Consider the following 22,370-nt stretch of genomic DNA (forward strand, 5'->3'; position numbering starts at 1 on the left):
ACACACTGGCCTAACCATCTTCCTGTTCCCACCCTGAAGAAGGTCTTAGCCAATATTCCCTTGGACTCTTCAGTTCTAGTAGCCAAGATTCAAATGAAATATATACATACTAAATACAGTTCATGGTCTGATTTGCTGTCATGTACTTCCGGAAATAATTTCTACTCATTAGCATTTATTCTATGTGGCTCGAGGTCACACAGAATACTTATTGTTGCCAATGAATTACATAGTAAAATGGGTCTTTTCACTAAGCTCAGAAAAGCAATGCAATTTTTAATACGAAGACATGAATGAATTCTGATTTGTACCAATAAAGCAATTATTAACACAGGTGAGATCATGAATCCATCAATATATTGAAGGAGACACACATCCTGTGCATACTGACATTTACCCAGCACAAATACAGCTGTATTTTAAAACTCATTAGGATTTAATTTACTTTCAGAGACAAGAGACTAATTTTTAACTGAAGGCATAGAAAGAATACCTACCTGCATACTGAACACTTAAATGTACCTGGCAAGTCTTATACAGTTTAAGTGTACTTGTTTTTTTTCTAATATTAAAATGGTTCAAATACAAAAAAAAGTTAGTAGTGCCCAATAGAACCACCCTACTCCTACTGAAGATGTCAGAGATCAAAGGAGACAATAGGTAACATTAATATATTTGAAACGGATGTAAATTTTAAGTGGCTTTTAAAATACCAAAACTCATAGAACCTTACAAGTTCATTCTCCTTCCTTCAATACTTCAGAAGACAATCAATAATTGGTTCAAATTCCAGTAAGAGAGCCTACACTTTTAGAGCACTGCAAAGGTGGAGAGAAAAAATGTCCACCTACCTTTAGAACAATTTCTTAACCTGGAGTCTGAAAACTTTAAAAAAAATTTTTTTGATACCCAGATTTCAATATACTTTGTTTTCTCTGCAATCCTATTACTTCATTCTGTGCACTTAAAAATAGTATTGTGAGAGGGGAGCCACAGGTTTCACACAGAAAGATCAATGACCAAAAAAAAAAAATTAAGAACCTCTCATCCAGAAACTCTGCCCACTGCCCAGGCTCAAGAGAAATTACCTGCTTTGCTTTATGGAAGGAACATGAAAGCACAAATGGTTTTAGAATAGTCCTCACCCTATTTTTCAAGGGCTGTCAAGCTATTTTGAAACTTCCTCCAGTCATAAATGATCTCTCCCCTCTTCAAATTTCTCATGGCACTCTGGACATCTCCTCTAGACTTGTCATATTCCATCTTATTTCATTGTTCTTTATGTACCTACTTATCCCTCATCAAACCAGAAGGTCTTTAAGAGCAAAGACCATCTCATTTTATCTTTATACACTCAGTACCTTGCACAGTGTTTTGAGTGCAGCAAATATTTAATAAAATCAACAACTAGCTAAAGAATTTCATCCAGGACCTACTGTGTTTATGTTCTAGACTCTGTGCTAGGTTCTGAAAACACAAAGACAAAAACAAAATAATTTCTGCTTTCAAGAAGGTTACATTTTAGGGTCAGTGGGAAAGGGCAACATACACAGAGAATCATAATATCTGTGTCTGTGTGAGTGGGTGGGTGTGGGTGGGTATTCTGGGTATGAGTATGGGTGTGTGTTACTTTTTAGTACATACCTGTAACTTCTTTGGTGTTGAATTCCCAGTAAAGAAATAAACCCCAAATCAGCAAATATACAACAATTTACGATCTTAGAGGGTTTATATATAGAGCTCATACAAAATAATATCAGGAGCACTAGCCATTTTGGGGAAAAAGAAAGGCTTCTCCTGTAGGATGTGACATCCAAGTCGTATTTTTAAAAAAGCTAAAAATTCCATGAGGTGCAAATGTAAAGGGAGAACATGCCTAGAAAGCAGAGAGAGTATGAGGAGGAGTGATGTGTGCTAAGACTAGAAAGAGAGGTTGAAAGGCTTTACATGTCAGGTGGACGGATTTTTTTATTTTATATTAGAAGCAAGATGGAGCTGCTGAAGCTCCTTCAGATGGAAAATTACATGGTCAGACCTAGGCTGGGTGGTGCAGCAGATAAAGCACTGGGCTTAGAGCTAGGAAGACTTGAGTTCAAATCTAGCCTCAGACATATTAACTGTGTGATCCTGGGCAAATCACTTAACCCTGTTTGCCTCAGTTTCCTCATCAGTAAAATGAGCTGGAAAAGGAAATGGCAAACCACTCTAGTATCTTTGCCAAGCAAACCTCAAATGGGGTCCCAAAGAATGAGAAAGGACTGAATAGGCTATAGGTATCAATTTGGCAGCTAGGTAGACGATAGATAAGAGAAGGAGAAACTAAAGTCAGGGAGACAAACGTCTGCTGAATTTGAATTTAAATTCTGAGTTTGGATAAATCATTTCTGATTTTTCCTTTATAATGAACCCTTTTCTTCTGGGCTTTTGTTTGCATAAATAATGCATTCTGCTGAAACAAGAAAAATATCCAATTATTCCAACATACATAATATTATTAAAAATATCTAAGAAGAATGCTCCATCAAATCCCCTATAAAGAAACCACATGTGTGGCAACAGTGTGTTATTTTAACCATTATTTTAAAATTATGTTCAAATTCAGTTCCATGAAACTTTTTTTCCCCAAATCTTTCTAGTTCCTATTCCATTTTGTGACCAAGATTTAATCCAGAAAGACAGCTAAACCCAAAATGGGGATGCATCTTAGAAAATATCAAGGAAAGAAAAACTGAAAATAGATTTTTCTAACACTTCATGTTTTAGATTTACTTTTATCCAAACAGATCCCTATTCTTCTATTTTTTATATTAACTAATAACACAAGGAAATTAAAAGAATATTGGGAGATGCTTTGGGGTTGGGTTTTTTTTTTTTTGGCTTGGCTTTTGGTTTGGTTTTGCCTAGCCTCAATGCTAGGAACGTTTTTTTCCACCTGAGGAGGAAGAAGAGAGAAAAAGGAGAGAAAGAGAGACAGAGAGGGAAGGAAGGAGAAACAGTGGGCAACAGACAGACAGAGAGACAGACAAAGAGAGAGAGAGACAGAGAAGAGACAGAGAGAGAGAGAGAGATAGAAGAGAGAAACACAGAGGAAAGAGAGGGAGAGGGAGAGGGAGAAAGAAATGAGAGAGGCAGAGAGAAGGAGGAGAAAGAGGTAGAGAGAGGATGAAGATGGGAGATTCACTGTGAAGAAGAAAAACTGAATATTTTACTCAATACTATATCACTCAGCTCAGGACCACCAAGAAAAGTTGCAAGAAAATATCTTTCATTCTTCTCAGTTTGTTTAGGAACATAATGTTTTAGAATACAATTCCACGGTCTCCTTGTGCCTTAAACTGTCCAGGGAAAATGGCTCAGTCTAGAGTGTAAGAGTTGGAGGGGGAAGGTAAATCAGCCAGGTGCTCTCATATCCTACACCTCTAGTGCAGGAGCTTTTAACTCTTTTTGTCTCGTGGATGCTGTATTATTAATAGCTAATAGGTATGTGCTGGGTACCATGCTAAGTACTTTACAAATATTATTTCATTTGATCCTCACAATGATCCTGGGAGGTAGGTGCTATTATTATCCCCCTTTTACAGATGCAGAAACTGGGGCAAACAGAGGTTAAGGGACTTGCCTGGGGTTACACAGCTAGTACTTATTCGAGACTAGATTTGAACTCAGGTCTTCCTGACTGCAAGCATGCCGTGTACCCCTCTGGCAGTATGGTGAAGTATACAGAACCCTTCTAAAAATAATTTTCAAATGCATAAGACAAAGTATGTAGAAATTTTTAAAGAAAATCAATACTAATGAAATACAATTATCTAAATATTAAATAAGTTCACTGATCCCAGGTTAAAAACCTCTGCTCTTATATAAGTGACAAAAACCAAACCAAACCAAAACTCCTGGTATTTGCTTCCTTGATTCCCCTCCCCACCCTTTCTTCTACCAACAGCCACAACAATCTTTTGTCTTGCCTACAGAATTTAATACTTCTATACTAGATTACTTATACTGACTGAAACCAAAACATAACTTCTTCCTATTGCCCCTTCCAAAGTCAAAGTTGTTAGCCCCATAGCACTGATGCCCTTCCTTCTAGACCATCGGTTCTTAACCTTTTTTGTATCAGACATGCCTTTGACAGTCTAGTGAAACCAATGAATTTTTTCTCAGATTTTTTAAAAATTCATAATAGAAGGAAATAGTGAATTTCAGTAAGAGATAAGTGAAAATAGAGGTGTAATGGTAGCATTTTAGTGTTAGTTTACTGCAGGGAAAAGAGCACTGGTTTTATAGTCAGAACACCTTGGTTTAAATCCTGGTTCTATGACTTAATCAATCAATTAAGGCACTGTGCTAAGACTTGTTGCTAGTGACTTGCTCAGGGTCATTGACTCTGGACATACAGAAGCAGGATGTAAACCTGTCTTTCTGGCTACTGGGCCAGCTCTCTACCTACTATACTATGATTACTCTTTCTGGTGGTTTTTTTTTGTTTCTTTGTTTGTTTTTTTAGGCAATTGGGGTTAGGTGACTTGCCCAGGATCACACAGCTAGTAAGTGTCAAGTGTTTGGTTTGAGGCCAAATTTGAACTCAGGTCTTCCTGACTTCAGGGCCGGTGCTCTATCCACTGTGCCACCTAGCTGCCCCTTCATGATTACTCTTAAAATTATAAAGGACCAAAAAACTGGAGAAAGAAGAAAATTTCTAAAGCAAACTTAATGAAATTGGAAAATTTAAACCAATTGTTTCATAATGATATTTGCAATTGGACAGAGGCAGAAAGCATCAGATACTTCAAGATTGTTTTATTAGGAAATCTAATTAGAATATTAAAAGGTTTACCTAAATATTTAGAAGGGAATTAATCAAGTGAAGATGGTATTGAGTATACTGAGAATATTTGAGGGGATGGAGTAATAGCCATCCATCTACAAACGTGTGTTAGTATGTGTGTATATATGCACATACGTATACATGTGTGTATATGTATATACACACATATATAAATCTGTATATAAGTACATATGTATATGTGTGTACACATATACATATAGATGTATACACACACACAATTTCAGCATTACACCACTTCAGAACTTCACATTGTGAACTCTTTCAAATTTATTTTTGGTTATCCAATATCCAAGCTCAAGGTGTCAGTACTGGTCAAATGAACTAAAAATTTTTGGAAGGAAGACCAAGAACACTCTGTGTTTATATACATATATATATATATATATATATATATATATATGGAGAGAGACAGACAGACAGACAGACGGATAGATGTCTCTTGTGGGCCCTCATTTAGGCAGTTTCACTACCTCATAATTAAACCAAGCTTTGAATTCCTGACTGAAATTTTTCATTGCAACCTCAACAAATGACTTTCACAAATAAATTGGACTCATTATATTCAGGTCACAGCAAGACAAGCTGGGGGCAAACTCACTATGTGGAAGGAAGCACCATGGATTTCTGTTTCCTTTACTAACTATTACTATTTGCTAACAATTCAAGAAACTCAAATGCTAATTCCTAATGGAGACTGCAATAACAAGAGTCATTTGCACATGCTGATTTTGTACACTGCCTGTTGTGTGATGGGAAAACAACCAAACTCTTACATTATCAGGAGATATTTATAAGTCTGTCACATAGCCTACTAATACCTTTAAGTAATAAATTGTCATGAGAAAGAAACATGTTACTTAGCAACATATTTCACCTTAAAATCTGGTTTCAGAACTTTTATTTACAGAGCTATCTTAATAGAGCTTTCTAAAAAGGACAAATTGTCAAACATTTTCTAAAGCAAATGCACTATTTGCTCATAAACAGAATTTTACTGACTTAAAGAAACACCACTTCCCCACACAGACAAATTGGCCCTCGAGCACACATCTTTATAAGCATAAGAAAGTAATTTCATGCTCCTACCTTTTTTAGAAACCGGACTCCATAGGTAAACACATAAAGGTAAAATGTAAATCGCCACCTGTAAAAAGGTAATAGTATATTATGTTGGGTTAATTAAATGTATTTCACAATACACTGTGTACTAAATGAACAGGAGCACTAGACAACCTAGATATACTTACTGCCAGAGAAATGTAAGGTACTGAGCAGTTATAAAACCAGCTAAAAAATACATTTTCTATATAAAGGGTTAAATGTTTTATTCATAACATTTTATTTTTCTTCAGCTCGTTATTTCATTTTCCCTTATTCCCCACATCATCTCCTCTACACATAGTACCCCAGGGTTTTCTAATCCAACATTTACACTTCCTTTTGTGATTAAGCACTTAGCATCCATGAGAGGATGTGGTTCAAGAACCCGAGGGTGTACAAAACAACCTTAAACTCTGTTCCTGGATCAGACACTAGTTCTCTGTAGCTACAAATAAACCATTACACTTAAATCACATTTTACTTTTGTAAAACAGAAAATACATCTAGAAAATCTGCAATAGAAGGTCAGATGAAATTTTTTTAATATGAATGTAACTCTTTGTCTTATACCTAAAAGAGGGCATAAAAATGAGAATGATACATTTGAATTTATATTAAAATACTAACCCTGACTCCTCCCAGACAAGAAGATTCTGAAAAATAATCAGATATGGATATAGTCTTGCAAATTCTTACACATTTCCTTAACACATTATTAGGATATCAAAGGCAGCATGGCATAGTATATTGAGAGCTAGCCTCCAAGATAGGAAGACCTGAGTTTAATTCCTACCTCTGACTTCCACTGACCATAGGACTTGAGCACATTATTTAGTACAGTGCCTGACACATAATAGGTATTTAATAAATAAAATGTTAATTGATTGATTGAAGCCACCCAACCTTGGTGCTCAATACCACTCTCTAGTTTTAGAGAAGGTGAAGACCTGCATTGTGAAAGGGAGTTTTCCCACTGGGGAGTCTCCTGTATCCTTAATTATCACTTGCTTCAAGGAATTTCCTTAAGGCAGATCAACAGCATGTGTATTATTTTTGCAAAACATGGTATTGCAATGCCCACTGCATGGGGAAATCATAAGATTCCAAAAGATCAATAATGAAGAATGCTATTTACCTCCCAACAGAGGGATGGTGGTCTCAAGGTGCAGAATGTAACACATTTTTGGATATGGCTTGATTATTTTTTTAAAAAAGAAAGAAATTAAAAAGGAAAAAACAAATAAACACATACTGGTAAACCTACACATGCATATCTTGATTTATGAGTGTACACTTCCCTTATAAGTCAAGTTATATCAAGTCAAGAAGCATTTAAGTGTTTACTCTGTGTCAGGCATTGTGCTAAGTGCTAGGGATACAAAAAAAAAGGAAAAGAAAAGAAAAATGAACTCTGTTCTCAAGAAGCTATTGTTAAATGGCCCAGATGGTAGGCACAATTAGCATCAAGGGGGAATCAGGCTTCCTGTAGAAGACTGGATTTTAGTTGGGACAGACATGAGGAGGGAAGTAGAGGCAGAGATGAGAAGGGAAAGCATTCCAGGCATGGAGGACAACTAGAGAAAATGCACAAAGTCTGGTGTATCATGCAAGGAACAGCCAGTGTCACTGGATTTTAGAGCACAGGGAGCTGAGAAAGATAAGACTGAAAAGGCAGAGAGAAGCCAGGTTATGAAGGGATTGAAAACCTAAACAGAGGGTTTTATACTGGATCACAGAGGTAAAAGTGAGCTACGAGGTTTATTGAATAAGAAAGTGCTGGGGATTTTAGGATGATAATCTGGAAAATACTTGTCATTTCAAGAGCTATACTTTGAATAATTCATACTTCTGAAAGGAAAAAACACCAGCCAAAAATTTTCATAGTCATAAAAAGAATCAAATTCTTTCAGCGACCAGGAAAATATCATCCTAGAAGGGGCTTTGAGACTATAACTATCTGCTCTTTGATAGAGACCACATTTTTCTCTATCTTCAGTCTCCTTAAGGAGCCTGTGCTAAATTTAGCAACCCCTCAATTCAATTCGACAAGATACTATGTGCCAGCTCCTGTAATAATTACTGGCAATATAAAGACAAAAATGGTCCACACACTCAAGGAACTGATATTCTACTGGCAGAAACACGTACAAAGATTAATACATACAAAACACATACACAGGAAATATAAAGGAGAAGGCACTTGCACAGAGTCTCCAGGATGTAGAATGGGCATTCTTATTTTGAAGTCGGGTATCGCCAAGAGATCTATGGATTGATTTTAGAATTTTCATGCACAGGGATGGAAAAAATTACATCTTCATTTTTACTAAGAAACCTCTAACTGAAATTCAGCACTTCTTTCAATTATTTAAAAACATCATTCTGAGGGGTCCCTTAACCAGACTATCAAAGGGATCTATGACATACAAAAATGGTTACGAAGCCCAGATTGGGAAGGACATTAAATGTCCAAAAGAGGAGTTTGTATCTGATCCTAGAAACAATTAGTCATTGAAGTCTCTCTAGCAGGAGAATGACACATTCAGACTATGCTTTAGAAATCATGGATTTGTCAATTATGTGGAAGATGGAAGTTCCTTGAAGCCAGAGACTATTTTATTTTTGGTTTTGCATTCCCAACACCTAACAAAGTGCTATGCACATAATAAATGCAGTATTTAATTGCTATGAAGGGAAGATCTGGAGTCAGGGGGACCAAATAGGATGTTATTACAATATAATACAAGTGTTACATCTAGGGTGGAAGAGAGGAGACAGATGTGTGATATGTTGGAATGGTAGAATCCACAAGGCTTGGCAAGACTTGGATATTGAGAGTGAGAGAGAAAGAAGAGTCAAGGGTGACTTGAAGGACAGTGATATGCTCAACAGAGATAGAAAAGTTGAGGAAGAGGGAAGAATTTTTCAAGGAAGAGAGTGAATTCCATTTTGGACAGCTGAGTCTGAGGTGCCTATAGGACATCCAGGTGGAGATATTCAGCAGACAGTTGATGATGTAGATATAGAGATAAGCAAGAAAAAGATGAGGCTTAAAGAATGTCTTCTCTCCTTATTTCCTTTGTACTGCAAAAATAAAATCATACCCTCTTACTCCTCATTTTAACCAGAACTGCCCTACGTCTGCTATTCAAGTAACCAATTTTCCTACTCACATTTCAAATTATACCAATAATAAGATCTAAGACAAAACACAACTTTTCATTACAGGACATAAAAATTTAAATATAAGAATATTAAATAATCTTTTCTATTTTAAAGGTAGATTCCTGCTCTATGGAAATTGTTTCTAAAATTATCCATTGGGACTATAATCTGAGAAACAAAAACAAATCAGTTTCTAGCACAGAGTCTTAGAACCACAGGCCCTTTGGGGATTTTCTCCAAAGATTCATAAAAATAAAAATTAGGATACACTATCAAATAATACGTCTTAATATTTGAAAGAATGCACAAAGAAGAAATTTGAAAAAATGCATTGATATTAGGTAACTGTTAGTTTCTAGTTTAAAGAACTTGGCTGTTTTTTTAAGGAGGCAATTCAGTGTTATAGAACAAAAGACTGGTCTCTAAGTCGGAACACTTGGGCTCTGGTCCACACTCTCCAGCAAACTGCAACAGGGAGACCGTTCAGTTAAAGTTTCTTAGCTTCAGTTTCCTTGAAATAAAAATGTTGAACTAAACTAGTTCAACTAGGTTAACTAGGGTGTTGGACCCTAAAGGTCCAATCCAGCTATAAAGTTCTATAATTCTACATTACACAATAACTAATGGGAAAAAAGTTTAAAAATGCATAACTAACATCGAAAAAGTACATTGCAAAAACAATAAAGTTTTCTTGACTTTCCCACAAGAAAAATAGCTTATCCCATAAAAAAGATAAACTGGGCTCTACCTCATGACCAGTCATGAAGTATTTCCCAGAGGACTGTTTCACCAAAGAAAGTCTGGAAACCTTTATAATGAAATGAATTATTTAAAAGGTTTTAAAGTCTTTCCTATGTTTTCATAGTATGGATAAAATGATCATGTTGCCATTTCCTTCCCTAGAAAAGAGAGTGTTCCACCCCATACACTAGGTTATTCAAGTATTTTATATTATCTAAATCTGAAGATCAGAACATAAGGCTATTTAAAATGGCCTTTCACCACATCTGGTATATTGTCTATTGTCCTTATACAACAAAATCTAAGCAAGGCTCTTTAAAAAAAAATGAAGCTTAACGACATGTCTCATAAAGGTAGAGAATTAGAGCAGTACCTGAAATACTGTGCAGTCATCCCTGGAATAGCAGATGGATATTAAACTATAACCAGGAAAACCAAAACTCTGGGAAACAGAATCTTGAGCTCAGCAAAGGGGACAGTTAACATTGAAAACCTTCAGGCTCCAACAACTCCTGGAAAATTGTGGTCATGTGTTCCTATTTGCTTATGTTTGTTAAACTCATAATACAAAATTTAAATTTTAAGTTTCACATGTCATCCTTTTTTCTGTTCCTTTGTCGAAAGTTTCCTTTTTATCAACATGTCAAGTTCACAACATAAAAAGAAAATAGTAGTTATCTTTATTATGTCCTTTCTCAATTATCCACACTGAAGGAGGCATGTCATAATATGGATAATTGTAAACTGGATCACAATAGGCAAGAGGGTTTTTAAACTTACCTGGACATTCTAAATAACCTGCATGTGTACTGATCATTTTAAATTAATTCCATGTGAAATGTAGGGATTATTTAACATGAAACATTAACAAAGGAATTTCCACAACAACCTTTCTTGGAAGCAGGTTTCTTTCAAAAGTTTTTAGCTAACAGTTATCAGAAATTGCCTAGCAAGAACAAAGTATAGAATTAGAGAATCTCAGAGTTGGAAAGGACCTCCCAGGTCTATCTAAAGAACAGCTGACCAAGAATCCACCCTATGTCATACCAGACAGCTAATCATCCAGCCCTTACTAGAAGTCCTTCAAGGGGGAACCCACTCACTCTCTCCTGAGGCAGTCCATTCCGGATAGCTCTCATTGTTGGGTTTTTCCTTTCTTCAAGCCTAAATTTTCCTCTCTGTATCTTTTACCTTGTCTTCTCAGAAAGCAGCTTGGACTTCAAACACAGAGAAGTCGTTTGGTCATGAGAGAAATACAAACATCAAAGACTTTACTCACATTACAGCCACATTTTCCCAGCCTGCCCAGACTTCCTGGAAATGAAACCCTTAATTGGATGGAACTCGCATATGAATAAGACCACACATCCACTTCAGTATTTGAGTCCTTTGATGTTCATATTAGTGGCTCCTCTGCAACACTGTGCAGCTACTTTCTCCAGTTCGATACGGTTTGTTTTTCTGTGTGTTTTGTTTCTGGTTTTTGTTTGTCTGTGTTTTTTTTGAACCAGACCTGTTACTTCATAGTTATAGAAAATAGGGAGCTCTTGGTGAGGAAATTACCTTCTAACTAATACAAATTGGTACCTGTTCTAGGTGGCACAGTGGATAGAGTGCCTGGCCTTAAGTCAGGAAGATTATCTTTCTGAGTTCAAATCCAACCTCAGACAATTGCTAACTGCATGATCCTGGGGAAGTCACCCCATTTGCTTCAGTTTCCTCATCTAAAAAAATGAGCTGGAAAAGGAAATGGCAAACTGCTCCCATATCCCTGCCGAGAAAATCCCAAATTTGGTCACAAAGAGTTTGGCACAACTGAAATGAATGAACAACAACAAAACCTGTTGTACAATTTATAGTTTTAGAGAGTTTCTTGGGTCACTCACTGAGGGGTGAAATAACTTATCTAAGTTCACACAGTCAGTATGTGTCAAAGGAAGGATGTGAACCCAGGTCTTCTTGACTCTCAGACCAGCTCTTATTCATATGATATGTGCCCTTTAGGTACTAGATTTTCAGCCAAAAGACTTGAGATGAAGTCCTAGCTTAAATGTGAATCATTGTTATTCTACTAAAACCATGCTGTATTCCTAGGACGTAGTGACCAAAATCAAGTCATTTCCAGAAAATGTGTGAGGACATAAAAACGTTGTTGTTGGAGAAAGAACTGGCTATGAGTATACAGAATTCCGTGTATGACTTACTCTGCATCTGAAAGTCATTAAATCCTTTACTGTTGAGGAATGTTTTGTTTCTGCCCTTTTGTCATCTGTAAGGGGAGTTTGGAGAGGATAACATCTCATAACCACTACACAACATAGGCTAACATAAGTTTCTTGTTGTTCAGTTGTGTCCAAGTCCTCATGATTTCACAGACCATTCTGTCCATGAGGTTTTCTTCACAAAGATACTGGAGTGGTTCACCATTTCCTTCTCCAGTGGATTAAGGGAAACAGAGGTTAAGTGATTTGCCCAAGGTCACACAGCTAGTACATATCTGAGGTCATATTTGAACTCAGGTCTTCCTGATTCCAGGCACCACATTCTTTCCACAATGCCTTACAAAAGACAACTATCAGGAGTGGGCCCTTTAATAAATTCTTGTTGGATTGCAGTAGAAGCTTACCAGAGTATCTATCCACATGGATGAGCTCTACCCCAACTCCTCAGTGCCTCTGTCTAAGGGTTTCTGTCTCCTCTCCTTACAATTAGAGACACCTTTCTTGACATTCTCCCCAGGTATAAAAATAACTAGTTATGACCTTGACAATAATATTTCTTATCAAACATACAATAGAATAAAATGTTTGCATTTTTAACTATACTATTAAAATACTTCTATGTAATAAAAGATCATTTCCCCAGAATCTATAAAAAATATATAAATAAAAGAAAATTACATGAGTCAAGCAGATGATCAGAGCACATTCTGGAGTTAATTACCCAGAATTTTAGTGTCATAAATCTTTGCTTATGCAAAGCTGCAATCAGCCCTCTAATCACATAGTAGATTAACACCTGCTTTCCACTATACTTATAACTGAATACTTTGAGACAGTATGGACAAAGGCCAAAACATGTGGCACCAAATAGTCAAACCTTCCAATTCTTTCAGTATAAGATCTGGACCTAAGAGAAACCCTCAAAAATGCATTCCAGTTTCGTTTCTAATTTATTAATTGTGGTTTTAGACCTGGCAGCTTTAAGGACAGTAACAGTCTTGTCTCTATGTGAACTCTCTTTTCATTTCAAAAGGAGCTTGGAGGGTTATTTTGGGTCACACATTTATTTGTAAACAAGCCAACATTTGTTTTTCACATTCAGAGCAGGAATGCTATTACTTCCCAGCTCACTATTTTCCCTCTCCTTTCAAGGAATCATTGACATAGCCATCACTCTTGAAATTTCTTTTCTGTGGTAAGATATAGTAACTAATGAGGCAGGGTTGGCTCCTCTTCCCCTTTCCCCATAATCAAAACCATAAGGAAAAATAAAAGCAACTGAGTTAAAATCTTGTTCACAAATCATGCGGGCTCCCCACAGATTTTAAGTCTTTGGTCTTTCCCATTAGATTTCAAGCTTCCTGAGGGCAAGGGTTAGGCTTCTACAGTTGCCCCTAGGACTGTGCTATATACCAAATAGGTCTGAGCTTCCCAGTCTTCTTGTAAGGAAGATCTCCTTTTTAATTCCCCAAACTCTTAAGATGATTTGGATGTGTTATCTGAGGTTACAGTATTTGCTCAATAAATGCTTTACGAATGGATGAAGAGAAGGATGAATTAACTTCCTTCTAAAGTCAGTGAGAATAATGCTATATCTTAAAGAGTGACCCAACTCTGTTGATCCTAGTGGGTAAGTTCTCTGAGCCTCACTTTTCTCACCAGTAAAATGAGAATAATAACAATAATGAACGCACTGCCTACTTCATCTGGTGATTGTACAGAAAGTAGTTTGTTATATCCTATGCTGCCATAGGAGTTGTCCAAGGTCACCTCCTGCAAATTATCTATTTTGGGAGTTGCACTGAGTCAAGGAAGTCTACTCTTTAAAGATTATTGAGGGGGTGAGTGGTTCATGATCATTCTCTCTTCTATGAGACCATCCCAGAGCATAATCTTTAACTTTTAGGGTTCAATTTCAGGGGCTTTGTTATCTGCTAGATTTTTTCCTACACCTTGGGAATTTATCCCTTTGTGTAGTATACATTATCCCCCCTAGGCAGATGACTCCCAAGCCCACTTCCCAATTCCCATACTTTCATTTTTGCCACACAACATCTTAAGAGGTCCTATCACTATAACCCTTGTTCTTATCCATAAAACTTCCCAATTCATCCATACTGTCAAAAATATCATTTACAGAGTTGCCCAAGGGGGTAGCTTTGGAATAACCTTTGAGTTACTTGTTGCTTTTTCTTCAGCAATTGGAGTTCTGATCTGCATGTTCCTTTTGGTTCTGCAATTCCTGACCTGATCCTCATAACTCTCATACTTACGCCAATAGACTCAGGCCCTGACTCCTTCATATTTAATGCTACCTTAAAAAGCGGCAAAGGGTTTCTTCCTCAAATGCAATTTCAACTATGTCACTCCATTTGTTAAAAAAAATCACCTAATAGTTCCCAAATTGCTTTTCACATCTGTTTCAAGCAGGGAACAGATCAGGCACGATGAAGTATTTGAGTAAACAATGCAAGCCAAAGGCTGCCCTACTGAGGTACAAAGGCTGTCACCCTCCAGAGAGATGGGAATACAGAATGATCATAGTTTTCTTCCTGTTCTCCTGTGAAGATGTGCTCAGTGCATCCAGGTGGAGAGATCCTGCAGAAAGCTAGGAGTTGTCCTATCTGAGCAGCACAAGAGCAGTAAGTAAGAAGGCTTTTATATGCTTCCCAGTGGACCCTCCCTAAAAGATAATTAGTTACAAGAACTCTCTACCTTAGGTCACCTCCTTGAGGAAAATCCCTCACTGGCTCATGATAGATGCTCCATGCTTGCTGTCTAATGAAGCCATAGCCTAATAACCCACAACATCCAAAAATAAACTGTGGATAACAAGATTCTATGATGGTAATTCCTTATATTCCACTATACCTGAAATCATGTGTACCTTCTTGTGGTTCAGTTTTTTTTCACTTGTGTCTGACTCTTCAGCCCCATTTGGGGTTTTCTTGGCAGAGACACTAGAGTAGTTTACTATTTCCTTCTTTAGCTCATTTTACAGATGAGGAAACTTTACAGATGAGGGTCACACAGCTAATAAGTGTCTGAGACCAGATTTGAACTCAGGTCTTCCTCACTCTAGGCCAGGTGTTCTATGAGTTATGGCACCACTGAACTTCTCAGATTGTATGCCTTCCACTTTAGCCAAACACAAATTCACTTAACGGTACTTGCATATCCAGTCTCACCTCATTAGACTTAGAAAGCTTGATAAATGCACCCCAACAAGGAATGTCCCATTCCTGTCTTCTACAAAGATGCCTCTCTTCTACATCTAAATTAAAGTCAAGCCTCCTTAGAAAGGTAGAAGCCATTCCAAACACACTGTTGATCACCTGTATGAAAACTCCCACCCCAATAAGAATAAGCAGGCATATCTAAGTATGAAAGTATATATTTTATGACATTCTAGTCCCATATATGCCTGCCTTAGGATGAAAGCCACTTGAAGACCACATCACTTCTACATGGTGTGAAGTATCCTGAGTCTCATTATACTTATTACAATGTCATATATTCTCTGGGAACTTGATACATTTAGCAATTAATGGACAGAACAGAGCAAAGATTAATGTTCAAAACAGTTTATACACAATGAATATAAATGAAAATACCATCTTTAAATGAAATTAAAGGCTATGACCATATTAGGCTTTAGGAGACAAATGATGAAATACATGTCACTCATCACAGCAGAAGGGGCAGGGATACTCATGGGAATATTGAATTTTTATCAGATATAATCTCTGTGTCAGCTGGTTTTGCTTAACTCTATTTGTTAAAAGTGAGGATGGGAGAGGGGCGTCCTGAGAAATGGTGTAAAAAATAAACCATTAATAAAACAAACATATACATATATAAGCACGATGTCTTCAAGAAGTTCTAATAGTGTGAGCAAAAACACAGGGGTGGAGGAAGAATAGGGAATATAGGGGGATGGTGAGTACTCTAGTTTGGCAGGAGGTAAAATTCATGATGGGAAATAATATGAGGCGAGGCTGGAAAGCCAGGATGGCACCAGACTGTGAAAGGCCTTGGAAGCCAGGCTGAGGGTGTAGAATCTTAAACTTGGTGCTCCAAAGCTTCTCTCATCTCGTGAGCATGAATACCGCCTTTCAGTTGTTTTGCATTTGTAAACCCTACCAAAGTCACTGGACACTGCAGAGCCATGTAAACACTGCAGATAATATTTCTTCATTTCTCCCCAGGCTTCTAGCCAAAATTGGTTTCCTTCAGAGATTAGTTTTCTTTAGATTTAGGAGAGAATATGTTTAAGTGATGGATGGGCTAGAGTCTCAGCTGACTAACTTGTTAGTTGAGTCTGAGGTCATTTTTTAAAGATACAGCATCATTTTTTTTAGGCCAGTAGTCCCTTTTTCAGGTTGTTATTAGTGTGGCCTTAGCACAATAAAGATGCTCATCTCCCAGAGAAAAACACAGTGGCTCTAGTTTATAGACACAGGTCTGGACAAGACCCCAGATTTTTTAAAGAATGAAATGAGAGATCATTTTCTTTCTTTGAAAATCTGATATCAACTCTAAATTGCCAGTATAGTTTTCATACTTTCATCAGTTTCGAATACCAAACAAATATGGTAGCATGGGAATAAGATAGTGATAAAACTTGAAGGCCAATTAGCCCAAGCTTTCCACTAAAAATGTATTATGTGATTTCCAAATAAGTTTTTTAAACTAAAAGAGGTTTAGCTAGCCACCAACCTCTATCCCCACCCCAGATGAGTTATTTTAAAAGATACTTAGTTTGGAGCTAATTTCATGCACTTTCCTTTTCAATCACAAACCTTAAGGTATGTAATGGATTTGATTCTGACAGACTGATCTTTCTTCAACCTTAGACAAATCACTTAACTTCTCTGGGCATCTGTTTAATCATTTAGAACAGTGCTTATTAAACTGTGGGTCATTAACCCATAGAGGGTTGTGAAAAATTTGGCAACAATAAGAGGTTTCTAAACGTGCAACAACCAAAAAGTAATTAAAAAATCAAACATGAAATGAATCCGAGGTGCTTCTGGCAGCGCTTCCCCGTGTTGCATCACACAACTTTACTGCAGCTTTGGTTCTGAACACAAAGCATGCACACTTTGCACTGTGCAGGCCCTCAGGTCACCCAACGTCAATACTGCCAAAACATGGAAAAAGTTTAAGAAGCCCTGATTTAGAAAATAAAAGTGTTGGCTGGGATGACCACTAAGATCTCCCTCAACTCTAAATATATAATCCCAATCCTATAAAATTGTCTAGGACAAGGGTGGGGAACCTGTGGCCTTGAGGCCTCATGTGGCCCTCTAGGTCTCAAGTGCAGCCCTCTGACTGAATCCAAACTTCACAGGACAAATCCCCTTAATAATAAAAGGATTTGTTCTGTAAAACTGGGACTCAGTCAAAAGGCCATACTCAAGGACCTAGTGGGCCACATGCGGCCTCAAGAAAACAAGTTTCCCACCCTTGGTCTAGGAGCAATACTTCTATAGAAGTTTTTTATTGTTCAATTTTCCTAAACTATTTCAACTAGACAATAAGAAAATCCTGAAGCTTCTTGAGGAGGGAAATGGTATGGTTAGCCTTGTGCTTTAGGAATATTAATATGGTGGCTGTGTAGCAAGAGGACTGAAGAGGAAAGAGACTAAAGGCAGGAAGACCAACTAGCAGCTATTGCAAATGGAGAGAAGAAGACAGGTACAAGAAGTGCTGCGGAGGTAATATCAATCAATCAATCAATATTTCCATCTATAAACATTTATTAAGCACCTATTATGCTAAGCACTGGCATATTAATAAGAATTAGCAACTGATCGGATATAGAGGTTGAGAGAGAGGAGTTAAGGATGACTGTAAGGATGTGAACTTGGACGACTGGAATCAGGATAGTGGCACTTGAAATGGAAATGAGAAGATTTAGCAGGGATGAGTTCTGTATTGGACACGTTGAGTATAAGACAGACGTCTCCAAGAAACACCCAGGGGAGGTATCTAGCAAGCAGTTGATAACACACTGAAGTTCAGGAGAGAAATAAAGGATGAATGTTTATAGATTTGGAACTCATCTGCAAAGAGATTATAATTAAGCTCGTGATGGTTGATATGATTGTCAAAGGAAATAAAAACAACAAAAAAGAGAATACAGCCTGGAACAGAAATATACCCACTCTTAGTTGGACCAAGGGAATCTTTCTCTGTGTTGTTCTTAGCTTCCTATAATTTTTTTTAAAAGGTTATTTGCTGTATTTCCCTCCTCTCTCACCATCATGGTTTCCTACTAAAGCTCCTCTGTATCCATGCTTTTTTCTTATTTCAAGAAAGCTCAGTCGAGTTGAGTATTGAGTGAACTTGAAACCATGAAGTCCCAACTAAGTTAAAATCTTGCCTTAAACTCTCACTAATCCTGTGGTCTTGGGCAAGCTACTTAACCACTCTCAGTCTCAGTTTCCTCATCTGTAAGACTAGATTAAAAATTGGACCTGCCTGACAGGATTATTATAAGCATCCAGTGAAATAATAAATGTAAGATGCTTTGTAAACCATAAAGGACTATATATATATATGTGTATATATATATTATATATATATATATATATGTGTATATATATATATATATATATATGTATATATGTATATATATATGTATATATGTGTATATATGTATATATATATATATGTATATATATGCTAGCCATGATTATTACTATAATCCATAACATTCTCTTCCTTCTCTGAATATCATGCTTCTATCAATGCAGTCCAAGAGCCCTTTAATTTCTTTGGTTACCACATGATAGTGCTGGCTCACTCCAAGTATGCTGTCAATTAAAGTCAGTTCAAGAAATATTCATCAAGTGTGTGCTGTGTGGAAGGTACTATACACCAAATCTCCTATGGTTTGGTTTTGTTTTTTCATATGAACTGCTTTTTAGCCACATATCCCCCACCTTGTCCTTGTACAATAGATGGTTTTGAACTCAAAGCATTTGTAAATACTACTTATTCATCCCTAATATATTTATTTTTGTTAGCTTTAACCCATGCCATTGTGTCAAGATATTTTAGGATCCAATTTATCAGTGACTCCTTCCAACTTAACATCCTCAACAAATTTGGGAAGCATGTCACCTGTGCCTTTATTCAAGTCATTAACAAAAATTTTGAAGATAATAGTGCCAAAGACAGAGGCCTTTAGCACTCTACCAGAGATCTCTCTCCAGGCTGATATCACTTAACCAAAACTCTTTGGGTCCAGAAGGCTAGCCATCAAGTCACCCTTCTCTTACATTATAGGAAGGCCTAATTCTATTGATATAAGTATGTATGTATGTATGTATGTATGTATGTATAGTATAGTGTAGTATGGTATCTACTACATGTCTAGTATTTTGCTGGATCCTGAGGGAAGAACAAAGAAAGCAAAAGGAAAAAAAACATGGTTCTCAATCTTGAAGAGTTTGTATTATCATCAGGAAAACAAGTCAAACACATGTAAAATATGTCAACATCACTATTCTCTAAGATCCTGCCAAAATGTGTATTAGCAATGGAGGAAGATAAGAACAGTATGTAATTTCTGTAAGATAACCCCCAATGGTTACATAATCACATCTGCAAGTTCTTTCATCACCCAGGGAGGTCACTTCAAGGCCTAGCTCCTGAGTAATCTCTTCACTGAAACTTACTTTCCATGAGATCTTTTTTAGCATTCCTGTCTCTCTTACACATTTTTCACAGTCTACTTCTTATTATGCTTTTAATATACATTTCTTATTTCCTCTACTGGCCTATAAGTTCTATAGGAGTAGGGACTATATAAATTTAAAGTTTTTATTCCCCCACACACACCAAAAAGAGTGCTATATACAGAGCAGGTAGGGAAAAGGGAAGAGAATAAGACGTTATATAGCACCGACTATATTTGTTATATAATACTATTATATTATAATATATTTATATATCATGTATTATATATAATGATTTATCACATGTATATAATTATATATAATACTATGTATTATAAAATTATATTAGTCTATATTCCATAGTATTATATTATAATGTATTATTCATATCATATCATATATATCATATATATCATATCATATCATAGGTAGCATAGTATAGAGTGCCAGGGCTGCAGTCAGGAAGATTCATCTTACTGAGTTCAAATCTGGCCTCAGGCACTTACTAATGTATGACCCTGGACAAGTCACTTAACCCTGTTTGCCTCAGTTTCCTCATCTATAAAACAAGCTAGAGAAGGAAATGGCAAACCACTCTAGTATCTTTGCCAAGAAAACCCCAAATGGGGTCACAAAGAGTTGAACACAATTGAAATGACTAAACAATATAATATTTGTAATTATAACCACAACTATAGTTATAATATTTAATTTATAAATCATATTATATCATATTGATATAAATATATTATATATTGTGTCCCACACTATTCTAAGTACTCTTTACTAATATTATTTCATTTGATCTTCACAGCAACACTGCAAGACAGGTGCTATTATTATCCCCATTTTACAGAGGTAACCAAGGCAAACAGAGGTTAATTGACTTGCCTCGTGACAACAGCAAGTATATGAGGCTGCATTTGAACTCAGGTCTTCCTAACTCTGAGCCCAGTCCATCCACTATAATTATCCATCTTTGTATCTTCCTTAGCACTGTTGCTCTTTGAACAAAGTAGGCATACAATAAATATTTGCTGAACTCACACCTGGACTATTAGGATAGCCTGCTGGTTGATCTCTATGCCACAGTCTCTCCCCACTTCAATTTACCCTCCACTAAGGCTGTCAAAGTGATCTGAAAGCACAGATTTGATTGGGTCTCTCCCCTGCTCAGTAAACTCTAGTGGCTCCCTGTCTTTTCCAGGATCAAACATCAAATCCTCTATTTGGAGTTGAACAGCCTTCATCATCTGTTCCCTCCTGCCTCTCCAGTCTTCTTACACCTTACCCCAGCCACCACAAATGCTCTCACAAGACACTCCCCTCTTCTGACTCTTGGATTTTCATTAGCTGGCCCCCACTCAGGAATTTTCTCGCTGGCTCTCCTGGATTCCTTCAGTCTCAGCTAAAATATCCCATCCTCTACAGCAAGCCTTTCTTGATCACTCTTAATTCTAGTGCCTTCTCTCTGTTGATTATTTCCACTTCATCCTATACATAGCCTGTTTGTACATGGCACATACAGAGACAGCTAAATAGCACAGGAGCTAGAGCACTGGACCCAGAGTCCAGAAGACCTACGTTCAAATCCAGCCTTAGACATTTACCAGCTTTGTGACCTTGGGCTAGTCATTTGATCTATTCTGCCTCAGTTTACTCAAATGTAAAATGGGGATAATAATGGCACCTACCTTACGTGGTTGCTGTGAAAATAAAATTTTTAAACCATTTGAAAGGTACTATTCAATTACTAGATAATATTATCATCATTATCATTATTATTATCATTATTATTATTATTATTATTATTATTATTGTTACAGTTGTTTGCATGTTGTCTCTCCCATTAGGCTGTGTACTGCTTGGCAGCAAAGTCTGTCTTTTACATTTCTTTGTATCCCCAGTGCTTAGCACAGTGCCTGGCACATAGTAGGCATTTAATAAACATTTATTGCCTTACTGAATTGAATTTAATTGTTCATTTTCCAATGTTTTCATCTGACAATCAATAAAAAATAACCTTGTATGTCTATCCATTAGAAAACTTCACATCCTTTTAATAAAACAAGGGAGCAACTCTTACTCCTCAACTGAATGGCAGAGAGCCTACCTACTTTATTTTAGTAGTGTGTAGACTTGGTGAAGACACTCAAAACTGCTCATCCCAAGATCAACAATATTTAGTTAAGTAGACATTGTTTACTAGATAACTTTAATTAGTTATCTAGATAAAGGCTAGAGTTTTGGGATAAGATTTTGGACCTGTTTTCCATTTTTACTCAAGTGCTTCTGGTGATTACTTTTTAAAAAAGATAACAGGTGTCTCTTTTTTCTGCAACTCTAAAGACCTTTCTTCAGTCATCTTTCTCCTTAACCTCACTATAGGCTGGTAATGCTGAGCAGCCTGGCCTCAATATATAATCCTCTCCCTTTACTTCTTAAACACTACATTCTCTTGGTTTTCCTAGCTCTCTCTAATCACTCATTCTCTGACTTCTTGACTAACTCTTCTTCTTCTACTACAATTAATGTTCTTACAGGTTCTGTCCTTATTCCTCTTCTCTTCTCTCACAAGGCTCTCTCCCTTAGTAATTTCACTTA

General features: G+C 36.8%; 1 protein-coding gene across 3 annotated transcripts in view; it reads right to left on the minus strand.

The window, feature by feature from the left end:
- The window catches only part of CERS6 (ceramide synthase 6), a 291,461-nt gene that overhangs the window by 151,354 nt on the left and 117,737 nt on the right, over positions 1-22,370 (minus strand). For all 3 annotated transcript variants that reach the window (XM_020990906.2, XM_020990907.2, XM_020990908.2), the window contains exon 4: positions 5,936-5,993. In XM_020990906.2, coding sequence (XP_020846565.1) covers positions 5,936-5,993 — 58 coding nt within the window. The remainder of the gene's footprint in view (positions 1-5,935; positions 5,994-22,370) is intronic.

Source organism: Phascolarctos cinereus, unplaced genomic scaffold, assembly GCF_003287225.1.
Source record: "Phascolarctos cinereus isolate Bilbo 61053 unplaced genomic scaffold, phaCin_HiC Scaffold_726;HRSCAF=1367, whole genome shotgun sequence".
In the NCBI taxonomy this organism is placed as follows: Eukaryota; Metazoa; Chordata; class Mammalia; order Diprotodontia; family Phascolarctidae; genus Phascolarctos; species Phascolarctos cinereus.